Here is a 16,298-nt window from a genome sequence, read left to right on the forward strand (position 1 = left end):
AATACCAGAAGATTTTATATTTAAGAGGAATAGGACAGGTTGTATTTTCTGAAGCGTATTTTCAGGCCTTCTGCATCCTTACCCATCTGTTATGTTCAGGTCAAATTTTTGTGTTTCTGTGGCAGTAAGGATTAAAGATGTAATTGCTTTTAAAGCACATATTTTCAACTCTTCTTAGTCACATAACCTGGGGCTTTAGCAGAACACTTCTGTGCCTCAGCCTTCATCTAGCTAGTGTTAGCCAATTAAAAAGAAAATAATATTAGCCAATGATAACCCTTATTACACAGCTTTTATTTCCTTCTTGATTTTAGGTATTGCTGGATAGCAATACAGACTAAATCAAAACCAAATTACAGAAGAATTTCAGATTTAGAGAGGTATTTGCTTACAATGCTATAAAAACTGTGATCTGTCTTTACCTCTGTCTAGATTGAGCTTCTATTGTGTATGTAGGCATTACACAAAGTCACTTTTCTGTCCTGTGATGACTCCTATGATCTGAAGGAAGAGGAAGAAGACTTCATGCACATCACAGAAATCACTTGGTGTGATTTTGTTTAAATGATCTGCATGACAGCAATCAAGGTCTTTGCACACAGTAGGTATGACAAATCAAAGTAACTTAGGACAAAACGCCTGTGTTGCACTGACAGATGGAAAGCAAACAATCTGTACAAAACAATGTTTCTCAGGCAAAAATAAACTGAAATGTTATTTAAGAAACATTATGGAAATTTAAATAAACAAAAGCTTCACTATTACGGTCTACCATACCATTTTTATAATTAAATGAGAAGTGCTTCACACTTTCACGCAACATTAAGATGATTATGAAAACCACAAGCTTACCTCTCCACACATTCCTGCTAGTGTTACTCTGGTCCACTGACTTCAGTGGAATAACATCTGATTTACAGTAAAGTAAAGCAAGGGGAGAAACAGACCTAAAGACTGGAAATAAACCTGGGGTTTTTGATGAAACATAATCCTCAGCATGAGATGTAAAAGGTGACTTTCCTGACAAGTGCTACCCAAATTCTTAATAGCTTTCTGAATGTAACCCCATCTCATTTCATCCTGACATAATCTTAATTAGTCTTAGTTCTACTGCAGAGAAGCCTACTGAGGCAGTTAGCACCATATAATTAATCAGATATTTTGCACGCATCACAGCAACCAACAGTGTCAACTTACTGATGTGAGTTAATACAAACAAAATCAACCCTGCCTTTCTCTTTCACATGAACTAAAAGCATGTGGCATGGAATGAACATATGACTATTTCTTCAATACACTGCTTAACATCCTTTCTTCCCTTAGCAGCCATTTCCTAATGCATCATTACTTTCTATTTTTTGTGATGGTACTAGGAGAAGAACATGCAATTTGATATTTCTCTTAAATTTCAGTTTCTTCACAGAAGAATAAGTCCAGCAACTGAAATAAGCAACGACATGACAGAATTCTTGCTGCTGGAATACATAAATATCCCATTTTATTTTTTTTTTCTGTGTGCTTTAGCAGTTCTTAAGAAAATAAATTTTGCACCTGCACATAAATAGACATTTGAGAGCACAACCTACGACATTCAGTCATCTCACAGCAACAGAAAATACTGTACTTACAAATTTAAACACATACAACATACACACTAACTCACTCAACTAAAAGCTTCACCACCTATCTATGTAATTGTAGATCTTAACTTCATACTATTGTTTGAGATTTATCTTTTGTCTTCATTGCATGAACCAAACATCACAGTATTGTGCCTAATGTCACTGAGGGGGAAACCATAGGATTATATGATTTGATGGCAAAGAAGAAAAAAGCCACTGCTTAAGGAAAACAGATTTATAAAGCCAATTCTCCATTCTCATAAGCTTAAACTGAAATAGTTCAATAAGCGGTATAAAACCACAAGAAGGTTTAGTCAGTTTTGTATGGCATCTGTAATACGCTGCTGTATTTATTAATAGTAAATGCAATGTTCAATACATGGCAATGTTTTGCTTCAGCAGAACACTGTAAAAATACTTGCAAGAACAATGTAGTCCATAACTAATGTTCAACGTAAGAAAGAGGAGTCTCATGTTTTGCAACTTCTCAGATTCACAGAACAAACCAGTGAGATAATAATCTTCATATATGAAGGCAGTATTTAACTGATAGCTTGTTTCAGGAACTGACAGCAAACTGCTTAACACCTTCTCTCTACAGTATTTGTGCCCCAAAGCAGTTAAGTATCTAAGATAGGAATTATTAAAAATTGCGACATCTCTAGTGTTTTCATCTCCAGTGGTATCTCAGCATAGGAACATGTACAGCCTATTCACTACCCGACACAAGGAGTCATTCACCGTTATTATTGTTCAACCTCTTGGGATGGTTTTTTGTATTTGAAGGCATATCACAAAAAATTAGGCAGCCTACTGGAATTGCCAAACGTTTCAGGTGCTGTCATCCACGATTACTGCTCATCAAACAAAGGAATCTAGTGTCTATTTCTCAGTACCTAATTGCCTTGCCTCTCCCTCCTATGTGAATCTTCTTAATTTATTTTAATGCTGGAAGAATAAAGCAATTGCAACTCTAAGGCTGCTACCAAATTTGTTTTAACCTAACTAAACTAGCAGTAACTGAAGATAATCAACTGTTCATTTTTGTTCCTGTTTTAGCAGATGGCAAATATGTTATCAAACAACAGCAAAAAGGATACATAAATAGGAGGGAAAGATAAGATGTGGTAAGTTTATCTCAACTCAAAGCCCATCATGAAACTACCTATATGCACTGATGACTCTTCCACTCTAGAGACATGGCTGTCCTTTATCTTCTAACCCTGAGCTACATTTTATAATCCCACAGTCAACTGCATTGTCATCTAATTCAGATTTCGCACTCTGAGACTTAGTCTGACTGTCTGACATAACATACAGCTAGCGTAACACGCATGCGAGCCACAGTAAGTTCACGATGTGATTTTGATTAGAAGGCAACAGACATTTGGGGGGGGGTGGTGGGTAATTCTGGGGCTAATTTCGCCAGCAAGAGCTGTGTTTTAAACTGTGATTAAAATCCTAGTATGAACAAGGCAAAAGGAAGCCTAGACACAACCTAAACTGTTCCAAAGGGATTAGTCATCATAATAAGCTCATGATTAGACTGTATCTACCTAAAGACTGCGAATTGTATAATAATGGAAGCCTGAGTCTGCAAACCTTCCCTCATAACTTCGTACTATCTCAGTTAGTCTGATAGTTTTATCATCTAGACGAGTTCTAGTGAAACTCCCACTGTTTTGAATGATTTGTCCAGTCTGAAGTGCCGAATTTCTTATTAGGCATGGGCTCGGATGACTTTCCAAAACAAACTTTATTAGCCTTAATCATGACTGAGTTTCATCGATCCTGGAACACACGACATTCTACTTTATCACATGCTGTAAGTTTATTGCATTTGGTCACATCAAACCTTTCTTACTCAGACAAATGGCACATTCACAGGAGCTTTCATTTAGAAGTGGAATAAACCAGAAACATGGATGTTTAGGTAGTGGTTTTAAAAGATTTAAAAACTAATGGCATTCTCAACTTCTCCACGCTTTCCTACTTGATCTTATAGTTAGCGTTTTTCAGTGCTAGAAACATATACACCTCCAAATCACTCAGAAAATTCTGAACTCTTGGCATTCACCTAAAATCAGACCAAAAATTACTTTCTTTCAACAAACAGTATATGTCCTTAGTTGGGTGATGCTATTAATCTTCAGTGTGAAAAGTACAGCCACTGAAGACTTGATCTTTATCAATATGCAGCAAACCAGGGTATCAACTTTGTCGTGGGAGCTGGTGTCATGGTTTAACCCCAACCAGCAACTAAACACCACGCAGCCACTCGCTCTCCCCCTGCTCCCCAACCTGGGGTGGGATGGGGAGGAGAACTGGAAAAAAAAAAAAAAAAAGTGAAACTTGTGGGTTGAGATGAAAACAATTTAATAGGATGGAAAAGGAAAATAATAATAATAATAATAGAAGAATATAAAAACCAAGCGATACACAGCTCAATTGCTTGCCACCTGGGAATGAATGCCCAGCTAGTTCTGAGCTTCAGTGCCCCACCGGCCAACTCCCCCAGTTTATATACTGAGAATGACGCCACATAGTATGGAATACCCCTTTGGCCAGTTTGGATCAGCTGTCCTGGCTATGACCCCTCCCAGCTTCTTGTGCACCTCCTCACTGGCAAGGCAAAGCACAAGAAGCTGAAAAGTCCTTGACTTAGTATAAACGCTACTTAGCAACAGCCAAACATCAGTGTGTTATCAACATTATTCTCATACTAAACCCAAAACGTAGCACTGTATCAGCTACTAAGGAGACAATTAACCCTATCCCTGCTGAAACCAGGACAGCCGGGAATGGAATCTAAGCTTCTTTGGCTCTATCCAAACCCATTTGATCTGAAGAAGGTCTTGGGAGTTGTTAATCATAAAGCTGGTAAGAAGAGCAATGGCACATCTATCTGATGCAAAAAATACTACCCAGGTAAAATCTGTAACCAAGTAAATTCTGCACACTCAGAGTAGGTGGCAACAGCTGCTCCACAGAGATATGCAAGATTCCTCACAGAAAATGGTTTAGAAAACCATGAAACCAAAAGCATTAGAAAATGCTTAGATCTCTTTTTGGCAGGATTTGCTACCTTTGGTGCTCTTAGTAGTTAACAATTGGCTTAAGCGCGGAAACACTGGTTTTAATATGTTTTCATTTAGTAAAACATATCTCTGGTCATTCTTGTCATGTATCTAAATTCATCTCTGGATATCCATGTGACATATCTAGAGCATCTTTTCTCCAGCAGAGCCCTAAAGCATCTTATGCATTATATTCTTAGACCATTATTGATGCCTAGACATCTCCAGAGTGTTATCTTAGCTTGGATTGCCTTTGTCCAGTGACAGGAGAAATGTGCATTTATGTAAAGCTGTATGGGATTTGCAATGTCACGCACAGTGGAAGGTCTTGCTTAACAGCCCACTTCATAGTGCCAACTTTATTTTGCAAGGACTCAAAAACCCTCGCAAGCATTGAGTCTGCGGTTCCATGGAAACCAGGTATTCCAAATTGAATGCTTACACTGCTAACACTATCCTCTAGACAATCTCTTTACAAATGATCAGTAATATGAAGATGCCTTCTTTTCATTTATCCATTCATTTTAGTTTCTTCAGAATAATCTTGTTTTTTAGGACCATCAGAATGCACTACCTGCATCCAGAAGAAAATTGGGATGGGCTGCATATACCAATTCTGGTAAATACTTATAGCAAGTTATGAAACAGAAAAAAATCACTTAAAACGACGGTGCTTACCCCGTTCTGTGTCATAGAGGTACACAAACTTTTCCCACTTATAATGAGTCAAGAGACTCAAGATGGCTCCTTTTAATGCTGGCCGCATCTGGATGACAAACTGCACATCTGCATCTGTGGGGAAGCTGGGTGTGACGAAGGATGTGTGAAGGGCTCCACAAAATGATGTCAGTGTGTTCATTGACATCTGGTCGTAGAATCCAAAGATGGCATAAACTCCTCTGGAAAACTGTGAACAGACTAACAAAAGACAGACAGGGGTGTTAAAATCTGACATATAATGAACTCAAACAAACTTTCAAAGCATTCTGAAGTAAGCCTTCTAAGCAATCCTGAAATTATTCTTTATGATGCATCAGATGGAATGAATTCATGAGATCATATATGCTAATTTCAGTGTAGCTGTGAGTTGTACCAATTTTGTCACAATTAAACTGGCCTGAGCACATTTTTGATTGCGATTTGTCCTGCTATATTGTTATAATCCACTAATCTCTCCATATTCTTTAAAAACAAACATGGGTTAACATTGCTTGTCTGTAAAATACCTCCCCTCCCCTGAGTAGCACCTTGAGAGCTCTGTTAGCAGCTACGTAACAAGTATCAGGTCTGCCTAAAAGTCAAAATGTTAAGATGCAATACTCCCTTGTATCCCACCTTGATACAGGTCTGATTCAAAGAAATCTGGATGTTTTATTCCTTTACAGTCCACAACTCTGAAATTTCTGTATGAAATCTGGGTGTGGTCTTTTTCAGGAAGGAAATTATAGTGGCTTCTTAACTGAGCATTAAAATCTTTCAGAAGCAATTTGCAAAGCTCATTAATGACAATAAAAATGAGGAACACATATTGTTGATTCATGGGACAAAAGTTGATATCCCTTAACCTGGAGGCTTTTAGTCATTAACCATTCCAGCGTCCTGAGGAACTCATCTAGTACCAGAAAATAATCAAAATGCAGTCAAAGGTGTTTTGTTTCACATGTACTTATCTGGGGAAACACTTCATTTCCCATGTTTTATAGAGATTGAATAATGACCATTTTGGACAAAAATGAAAAGTATTTTAATTTATAAATGTGATCAACTTCATGGGAGTTGCAGGTAAAAGAGTTTCCTTGTTGTTCAACTCGGCAGGAACGGAGCAAACTTGTTGTGACCCTGGGTTCCTTCCATGGAGGGAGACTGCAGCAGGGATAGCGAGGGAGCCTGATATATGAGATGCTGGGACTCTGGTCCATAATGAAGATTGTACAATTGAAATACACTACAGCATAGCAGCACTTCTAAATCAAAACATTTCTGGAAAGTCCCATTTGTAATGAAAATAAGTTTCCCAGAAAAATGTTCATTCAACATTAACGATTTCGCCTGTCAAGAACTGGATTTAACAACAATTTTCAACTAGCCCCATTAACCACTTTTGCCAAAACGTTGCATATTTAACTTCGCAAAAAGCAAGGGGAAGTAATTACCAGTAAAGAAGACATGACTTCTACACAGAAATATACAGCATCGTTACTTCTGAAAGTACCATCATGAAACATTTCCTACCATAAATGCTACCATTCAGAATCACTAAAGCCTGTTAAAGTAATTTTAAAAAGGATTCTCCACAATATCAGCTCATTGACAACAGCATCATGGATAACACCTCAAATAGGTAGTCAGGTGTGAAAATTCAATTTTCTTCCTGTAGATCCAGATGCAAGTATTTAAGCCACTGTAACGGGACGTGACCAGTCGTGGATAACAGCAGCAAATAACAGCTGGTGTAGACAGAAAAGAGACGCACATTGGGCACAGAGAGGGAATAAGAAGTAGTGATTTCTGAAAGAAAAGTTTGCAGAAGTTCTCAACCACAGTAAAGAAAAGATATAAAAGAAGTTACAATACAGCAAGAATTTATTCCCAGAGGCGTGACAGGGGAATTAAATACACTGTTTCAAAAGACATTTTGTTAAACTATATACCAGCAGGATATAAAGTAGAAAAGCTACCATAAAAATTATCTGCTGAAGTAACAAATAAAAGGCACTGACTTCCAGGTGAAAAAAAGAGGGGGGGGGGGAGAAAAAAAAGACGACATTCGAAAGTCTGGCAGTCTCTAAATCATTTCAACGGCGTGTAAGCCCTCTAATTCCATGGGAATAATCACTGAAGTGGGGCTAGCAGAGCTGGGTGTCCTCGCATACACTGAGTCAGTACCTCGCAGATCAGGCTTCTTTTACATATTTATTAATGGCCTAGTTTACTAGCTTTTCATGTAGATTCTGTACTGCGGAGAAAGCAGAAAAGAACAAATATTCCAGGAAACATCCCTTCTTGCACTGCAAACAAAACATATTCTCTAATGTCTCCTGACCCTAAAAACCTAAAGTATTTCAAGTGATGGGGGGTTCACCCATTATTTCTTATCAAGTATAAAGTTTCAGGAATACTTTTGAACTGTGACTCCACTGAAATCTCTCAGATTTACAGGGACACGGTATCTGAAAAAACAGTCACAAGGGGCGCCAGAAAGCCTACCGTGCTATCTAAGTGTAGGACTATTATGAAGAAAACAGATTAGCTCGTATTAGGACTGCTAGTTCTCACATCCCATAGAGTCAGTAGAGACAACAGGAGCAGTGCTAACGGTAACCAGCAGGAGCTAGCTCCAGTATGGACCAGTTCCTCTGCACTGTGCTGGGAACCAGCGGAGAACTGGTCCCTTTTGTGCTCTGTCTTGTTCTTAGAGTTATTGCACCTGGGCACTGCAGTCAACAGCTTGAAAATGGTTCAAGGTCTCTGTCCTTTGGACAAAATTCTGTCTTGCGGGGATATTTTAAAACACTGAATTAAGGTGTATTTATTTGCATAGCAGATTGTGCTCATTTATGCAAAAAGCCCATTCTCAATTTGTGAGTAATCTGAGAAAAAAAAATATCAGTCTGTGAACAACCTGACCGTAAGCAGGACCTCCTCCAAACAATACCTAATAGCCAACATGGAGCTGCTGCTTGCACAGAGCATCCTAGAGCAAGTGAGAGCTTCTAAGTTGGCCTTTCAGGTATTTGCAACTTTTTTTTCCTAAAAATTCTGGAGGGTCACCAAGAATACCTTCTAACAAGTATGCCCCCAGGCCCAGCCTTATTCTCCCTGATTCAGGTTTGTATCTACTACAGATCTTTTAAGATTTAACACTTTTACAGACTGTCTCCTATCAGTTCTGAAAAATTTTCATCTCTTAAACTCCTCTGCTTATTTCTTATAGCTTACTCCTCCTGACTATCTATTCTGCATGCACTGTAGGGTGCCAATTCAATTTTACTGGCCCATTTAAAAGGCAAACAAACCTTTGTTTTCACAAGGAGAAGCTAAAAGGCCAATCATCTTGGTTCTCAATGTTCATTTGCATTTTTGAACTCGCATTTTTGAACTCACATTTTTGTTACAATTTTGTAGCATTAGGTCTTTTGTTTAGTTTGTGACCTAATCTCCTATGCTATGAGATGAACCTACCAAACATCCATGTACCCATAGCCTTATTGTTACTTGTTTTCCAAAAAACAAACATGTAATGACATCCATTTTAATTACATTATTATTCTAACATCACTGAGCCATAAACAAAATTTTTAAAAGGCTAACTAAACCTTAGCCTTAAGCTCCTTTTACAAACTGCTTTCTATTGACAATCAGAACTATCCTCATGTTCGAGTAAGAATTTTGGTATTGTTCCTTAATTAATCACAGTTGATTTATGTTTGTTTTTCCCTATGTGGAAAGTGCAGATGGCCAAACACATACTTTGGCTGTTAAAGAAGCGATTTGGACAAATCCTGAGGAAACATCATCCCTCAAAAAAAATGAAGTTTTTTTGCTGAGCTATGCCTTTATGAAACGGCTCTTAATTATAGTTATTAATACTGTGGATATGCATCCATTTCCAAGGACAGCACATCACCAACTTGCTTTATAACCTGATCTGAAAAAGTTGCAAGCTCCACCAACAAGGGGCAGAGGTCCTGACCAACCAGATCACAATAAGCCATTATTTGGGTGCAAGGTATTTCTTAACAGAGACTTAACTCCGGGCTTGTTCTCAGAGTAAGTTAGCTGCCACATGCCATCATTTTCAGGAGAGGAAGGGATGCTACGACAGAAGCCTATGAATTCTCAGGCATGTCAAGAGAAGATAAGGAACTTTTGGGTCACGAGAGATTGAAGCGTTTCGTGCCAAAGAAGGAAAATGCTCAGAGCCAGAGTGATCACCGCGGCAAGCGTAATTTGCTTTAAAAAAAAAAAAAGAAAAAAAAAAGGCAACCAAAAATCCAACCCAAACAAATAAAAATCTTTGCTTCTATACTGAACAGCAGCTGCGCGATCCTAAACGTCAGTGTAACTCAATGAACCCCAGCCTTCTGTTTTACTAGCAGTTCCATCCTCCCTCCAGCCAAATCAGCCCCACCACAGAAACTTGCTAAGATTAACCAGATGCAATTTTTTTTTCACTCAGGCCCATGGAAGGCTCCAGGCCACAATCTGAAAAGATGCCCCATTTCACACAAGTTATTAGATGTTTTGTGTCTTTTTAAAATTTATTTTTTGCTTTCTAATGGTATTCAGTTCTTCTACCTTTTAGTGACTGTGAGTATTCCTGACACAGCAAGGTTGTGTAGGGTCTGACATTTCTACTGTCTATTGCCTGGAAGCTAAAGTTAAAAATTCTCTGACACTTTTTTTTTTTTTTACTTACAGTTCTTACTATAAACAACTGAAGCGTTACTAGGAACACTTACAAGTAGGTTTGGATTTTGCTTATTTAAAGAAAAGATGTATAAAGCCAACAAAATAAATATGTTAATGGGTGGATCTTAATACACCATTTCCACTAGATGATATCATTAACGACTGACTTGTAGAAGTTGGCAGGATGCTCCCAAGCGTGGCACACAGCGCACTTCTGCCCAGGGGTGCAACAGCCTGGTAGTTCTGGAGTCAGGGGTTGGAGGCTGCAATACCTCAGACACTATTTCTTCCTCATTACTGTCTGTATGGACAAATAATTTCCCCTTTGTTTGTATCAATTTCTTATAAAATAGGTCTGACAAAATCAACCTATGTCAAAGGGGCACTGTAAGGCCTGCTTTATTGATGATTATACAGCTCTGTGGGACAAAAGGCGCTGTAGGAGCACAATCACAACTGACATTATTGCATGTTGCTCATACCAGTTCCTTGGTTTTGTGTTCTGTGTTTCCCTCAGCTGTGAAATAATTTTATTCCCTCTACTTTCCTCTGCCAATTGTCTTGGATTCCAGACAATTCTCACTGCCAGCCTCTGCCAACAGACTAATGGGACTACTTTATAATGGAATAATATGCAGCGTATCTCAGAGCTGTTGCTATTTTCTATCTAAGGCTCCATCCTATGACTTCCTTGCTGTAATAATATAAGGGTTATCATTAACATCACTTCATACTGTAAGCATACAGGCTCTTAGTGAGACCGACAATGCCTCTACTGCTTGCTTTCCCTTTCGTTTTAATACGCTGAATGAAAAGGCACACTCTCTCTACCTTGAGCCCTGAGGGGATCAGCACAGCAGTGCCCCCGAATGCAGAATAAGCTACTTTTGGGGGCTCCAGGCAATCAGACTTGAGAGCTTCCTTTAAAGACAAACTCATCATATTAAAAATTAAAAATTAAGTGAACTGCATTCACCTACAGCTGATAAAACCAGCTTTTACAATTAAATTGTTAAGACACTGAATTCTGTCAGGAAGAAAATATTCCACTGACTTGTTTAAAATTCAGCCAAGAAAAGAAGCATTTCTGAAAACATCCACTTCTCAAATAGTTAATAGTGAATATTCTTGGAGGTGGGAGGGAACCTCGGAAGTTATAACTTAGATTTGAATACAAATCCTCCTGAGATATTTGCTATAAACTCACTTCTCAACCCACCTAATAAAGGATGTGCCCTTACTGTGGTGGGTTGACCCTGGCTATACACCAGGTGCCCACCAAGCTGCTCTATCACTCCCCTCCTCAGCTGGACAGGGAAAGAGAAAATATAACGAAAGGCTCATGGGTTGAGATAAGGACGGGGAGATCACTGACCAATTATTATCATGGGTAAAATAGACTTGACTTGGGGAAATTAATTTAATTTACTACCAAGTAGTAAATTAGTTTAATACGAAGTCAGAGTAGGGTAATGAGAAATGAAAACCAAATCTTAAAACACCTTCCCCCCACCCCTCCCTTCTTCCCAGGCTCAACTTCACTCCCAGTTCTCTACCTCCTCCCCACAGCAGCGCAGGGGGACGGGGAATGGGGGCTGTGGTCAGTTCATCACACGCTGTCTCTGCCGCTCCTTCCTGCTCAGGGGGAGGACTCCGCATACTCTGCCCCTGCTGCAGCGTGGGGTCCCTCCCACGGGAGACAGTTCTCCATGAACTTCTCCAATGCTGGTCCTTCCCATGGGCTGCAGTTCTTCACGAACTGCTCCAGCATGGGTCCCTTCCACGGGGTGCAGTCCTTCAGGAACAGACTGCTCCAGCATGGGTCCCCACGGGGTCACAAGTCCTGCCAGAAAACCTGCTCCAGCCTGGGCTCTTCTCTCCATGGGGCCACAGGTCCTGCCAGGAGCCTGCTCCAGCACGGGCTCTCCATGGGGTCACAGCCTCCTTTGGGCATCCACCTGCTCCAGTGTGGGGTCCTCCACAGGCTACAGGTAGATATCGGCTCCGCTGTTAACTTCCATGGGCTGCAGGTGGCTATCTGCTCCTCCATGGACCTCCATGGACTGCAGGGGGACAGCCTGCCTCACCATGGTCTTCGCCACAGGCTGCACGGGAACCTCTGCTCTGGCGCCTGGAGCACCTCCTGCCCCTCCTTCTTCACTGACCTTGGTGTCTGCAGAGTTGTTCCTCTCGCATATTCTCACTCCTCTCATTTGCCTGCTACCACACAGATTTTTTTCCCCCTTCTTAAACACGTTATCCCAGAGGTGCTACCACTCTCGCTGATGGGCTCAGCCTTGGCCAGTGGCAGTTCCATCTTGGAGCCACCTGGCATTGACTCTACTGGACGCGGGGAAACCTTCTGGCAGCTTCTCACAGAATTCACCCCTGCAGCCCCCCTGCTACCAAAACCTTGCCATGCAATCCCAATACACCTAACAAACATAAAGTATCTCTCCAAAACAAAAAAACTCACAACTCAAAACCTCACAGCAGAGCGCAAAACCAATTATGACTTACTCTTGTTACTTCATTTATGGCTACAGTTTTCTTAGTGATATAACTGCAGTGCGTTTTGTCTAGTTCTTTTTATAAACAAATACTCAGCTTGCTTCTTTCTATCTAGTGCCTTCTTCAAATATATACACTACCTTCAGTTTGCATTTCTTTTTAGAAGAGCCAATAAAATAAAAACAGTATGTTCAGACACTGGGAGGAGGATATTATTAAATCACAAATGAAAGGCATAAGGATTAACCCATTCAAATTTTACAAACCATTTACTGGAAAGCAATCCAAAACAAACGTCCAGATCCAAGTATCCCCAACAATCCTTGGTCAAGATGCCATTCAAGACAACTTCTGTCACCCTGTCACAACTCCATTACACGTTACTAAATGAGCGTTTATTTCTTATCTGCTTTTCAGAATGACTTTGGAACCCTGATCATAATTACAGCTCCTGGGTGCTGGGTGCTGGACAAATACATTACCGCAACCTTGGTTTCCTTCAGTATGTCCAATTATTTATGACATACATGATTTGACTCATTAAACTTTACACATTTTGGCCTTTATATATACTGCTACGGTCAAATAAAACCCTAACAATGTACATGAATTTGCTGCGTGCTGGATCTTCTCTTCACATTGAAACATTTGTGTGAATTTTATGAGCATATGAAAAATGCCAGCTTGCAACAATAAAAATAGGCCACTTAGGCTGTAACAGTGCTGGTAGGAACACCAGCAGCACAAAAATCTCATGAAGACCATGATGTCAATAGATGCCTGTTAAGACCTGCAATGGCTGCTGATGAGAAAGAATTGCATATCTGAAGTCAGATCCTTTTAGACAGAAAGGCTGACAAAAGGCGCAGTTTCAGAAAGCACTCAGAGAAAGGTAGCTGAAGTTCATTCAGGTCCGATGTACTTTGTCCATTAGTGTAACAATGGTAAAGGTAAACCAAATAAAGGTAAGCCAGGACCAAAATCTCTCTGCTTCTAAACTGCCAATTTATATACATGCAAATAAAAGCATTGATATTTTAAAAAAATTGCTAACATATTTAAAATGTCAATAACAAGCACATCCTTGAGCACCAAACTGTAATACACACAGAAAGTCAGGCTGAACATGACCTTGACTGGCCTGAGAAAGCTGTGTTTAGCTTTCTGAAAGGTGTTCTTCAACTAGTCTGAGAACATACTGCAGGTGGCCCAAGTGGCTCGGAACAGGCTATGCTACTTGTGCTGCTATTACCTACTTGTTTACTGTTTAGTACTGAAGCTGCTTCCAAAGCTAAGATTATGTAGAGTCTCAGCTACCTCTGTTTTCAGGTCACTGGCCACAAAGCTTAAAAAAAAATAATAAAAATTTTGTAGAACTTTGATGAAACTCAAACACAAAATGAGTATCTGTCCTGCAAACCTACGAAATTATAATGTATGCTTTGTTCTTCATTAAAAACCAACAAAACAAACAAAAAGCCACCCCAAACCTCTGTATTTACAACACATTTCTGATGGTGGAGGAAACCCAGGAGTCAATCCACCCAGTTTCCAGCAAAAGCGTCAGCCTCCTATCAGTAGGTTCAAATTATAAAAAGATTTTGTTTAACTGGGATCACTACTGCACACTGATTTTCTTAAAACACCATGGATTCGGAGTTCTATGAGAACATTCCCTTTTGAAAGGCTATGAATCAGATTATCATGGTGCAATTTGAAGTATAATCTATTGCAGTTTGAGGGAAGCAAAATAGGGTTTTAAAGCTTAAAATGGATTAAAGGTGAGAGGAGATATATACGTGCCATACAAATCAACTGATTTTTTTGGAGGATGATTTAAAAAAATGTTGGGTATTTGAGGACTATACTTCAGTATGTGCTGATCAGAATACTACATTATCTTGCTTGTGTCTTTATAAGATGGAGTTCAAGCTCTCCGATCAGGCACAACAAATTATATCCAACTTTTCTATTTTTAAACCCATCCTGGCAATCCATGATCTTCTACTGTTAACAGACCACTTTCCATCCTGATCCCGCCACCCCCACAAGCTGCTCAACAAGGGAGAATGCCTTTTAGTTTTAAAGGGAAGACATCAAATACACACACACAGTTTAAAACAGATTTAAATGCTGTGGATTCATGTTATTTGTGAGCTCTTCCACTTACTGCCTGTGCTGGTCCTGACACCTAAGGAGATACTTGCAGGAGGAGCAGCAAGAGGCTTCTCTTCATAGACAGTTAAACTCACTGCTGGAGAGAAATGGAAAGGCATTGGTATCTGCCTTTTGTGCTTTGATGAAGAGATGTTTCCGCTCAGTTTCTCCAGGATAATCAGTGCCTTTCCAACAACAGCAGCATGTGCAATGCCAACACTCTGCTCCTGATGGGCAGCTCCATGGTCCCGGATGCTTAAGAGTTCAGGCATTGGCCTCAAGTTCAGGGAGCGTTAGAGACTTATCGTGTGGTTGTAAAGCAGTTCATTGAGCTTCTGCCCTGAAGCATGGAAGATGAGCTAACACCTGTGTGAGGGAGCCAGAGGACCTGGCAAAGTTTCCCCCTGGAGAGTCTAAATATATTCACAGCAAACAATGATCATTTGTGTTCTTCACATCCGAGACTCCTGCTCCCGTTTTGTGACTAATCTCTGCAGAAACATGGATAGTGTGCATGTACGTAACACGCACTTGAGTTAAATAACTTGTTTCCATCTGTTGCACTATTTGAAATGCTTTTCATTTTAATCTAGTATGTCATGCCAGCATGCTGTGATCACTTTTCGTTGTAACTATACCTCTAATTTTCTAAAGCAATTTTTCTAAAAATATTGGTTAGAGGAAAAATATGAAACCCCTATTCTTTTGAAAGTTCTTCAGTTATAAAACACAAGGAAATTTAAAAGCGGTTTACTTACAAAAGGAAGCCAATATACTGTACTAATATGCATATTCTAATAAACATAGTAACATTTAATAGTTCAACATAAAATCACGAATGTTTCTATGATTTTATTCAAAGTAATAAGAGTTCCACAAGACATTAAGTACTCTGCCTTGGAACAAAAAGACATGCTCAAAAACGTGTTTTTAATGTGAATTTGATAAGATGCGGTAGATCAGGGAGCTATTGTTATTACCCTCAGAGAGGATCTACCTCACGTACTTCGTCAATACTTTAAAAAACATGCTAAGAGACAGGCAAGCATTTTGTGGTATGAAGGAAAAAAAAAGAAAAAGTCACACCCATCAGAGAACGGCAGGATTTCACAGCTGAGGATGTTCGGCAGAACGCAGGGCTGAATCGAAGTGCAGCAGTTAAAGGCAACGCTGCGCCTCAGAGCTGAGAATCAGCAGCGGCTATCTCCAGCACTCCCATACACTGAAGGGATTTCTTATTTCATTGGAACACCCCAGTATGCAGGAAGTAAAAAAGCAGAGGCATTTTATTAAATGTATGCTTGTTCAGCAGATCCGTCTCTAAGTGATTTCAGAAGTTGACTTCATTCTGGGCCACTGTGGTGAAAGGCAATAAATCAAAACAAGGCTCTGGCAGCGTGATGAAAGATGAGCTGAGTCTGCTGAGGTGGTGCCATTTATAGGCCTGTGGGGATATATTACAGGGGATGAGACAGAAGAGGCAAAATGGCAAACACACCTGGAGTCACTGAACTGGGTA

At 39.8% G+C, this 16,298-nt stretch overlaps 1 protein-coding gene across 4 annotated transcripts in view; it reads right to left on the reverse strand.

Annotated features, from left to right (window-relative positions):
• GRIA3 (glutamate ionotropic receptor AMPA type subunit 3) overlaps positions 1-16,298 on the reverse strand; it is a 153,594-nt gene that overhangs the window by 111,678 nt on the left and 25,618 nt on the right. For all 4 annotated transcript variants that reach the window (XM_054214870.1, XM_054214869.1, XM_054214872.1 and 1 more), the window contains exon 3: positions 5,378-5,617. In XM_054214870.1, the coding sequence (XP_054070845.1) occupies positions 5,378-5,617 (240 nt within the window). The remainder of the gene's footprint in view (positions 1-5,377; positions 5,618-16,298) is intronic.

Source organism: Rissa tridactyla, chromosome 9 (assembly GCF_028500815.1).
Source record: "Rissa tridactyla isolate bRisTri1 chromosome 9, bRisTri1.patW.cur.20221130, whole genome shotgun sequence".
NCBI classification, from domain to species: domain Eukaryota; kingdom Metazoa; phylum Chordata; class Aves; order Charadriiformes; family Laridae; genus Rissa; species Rissa tridactyla.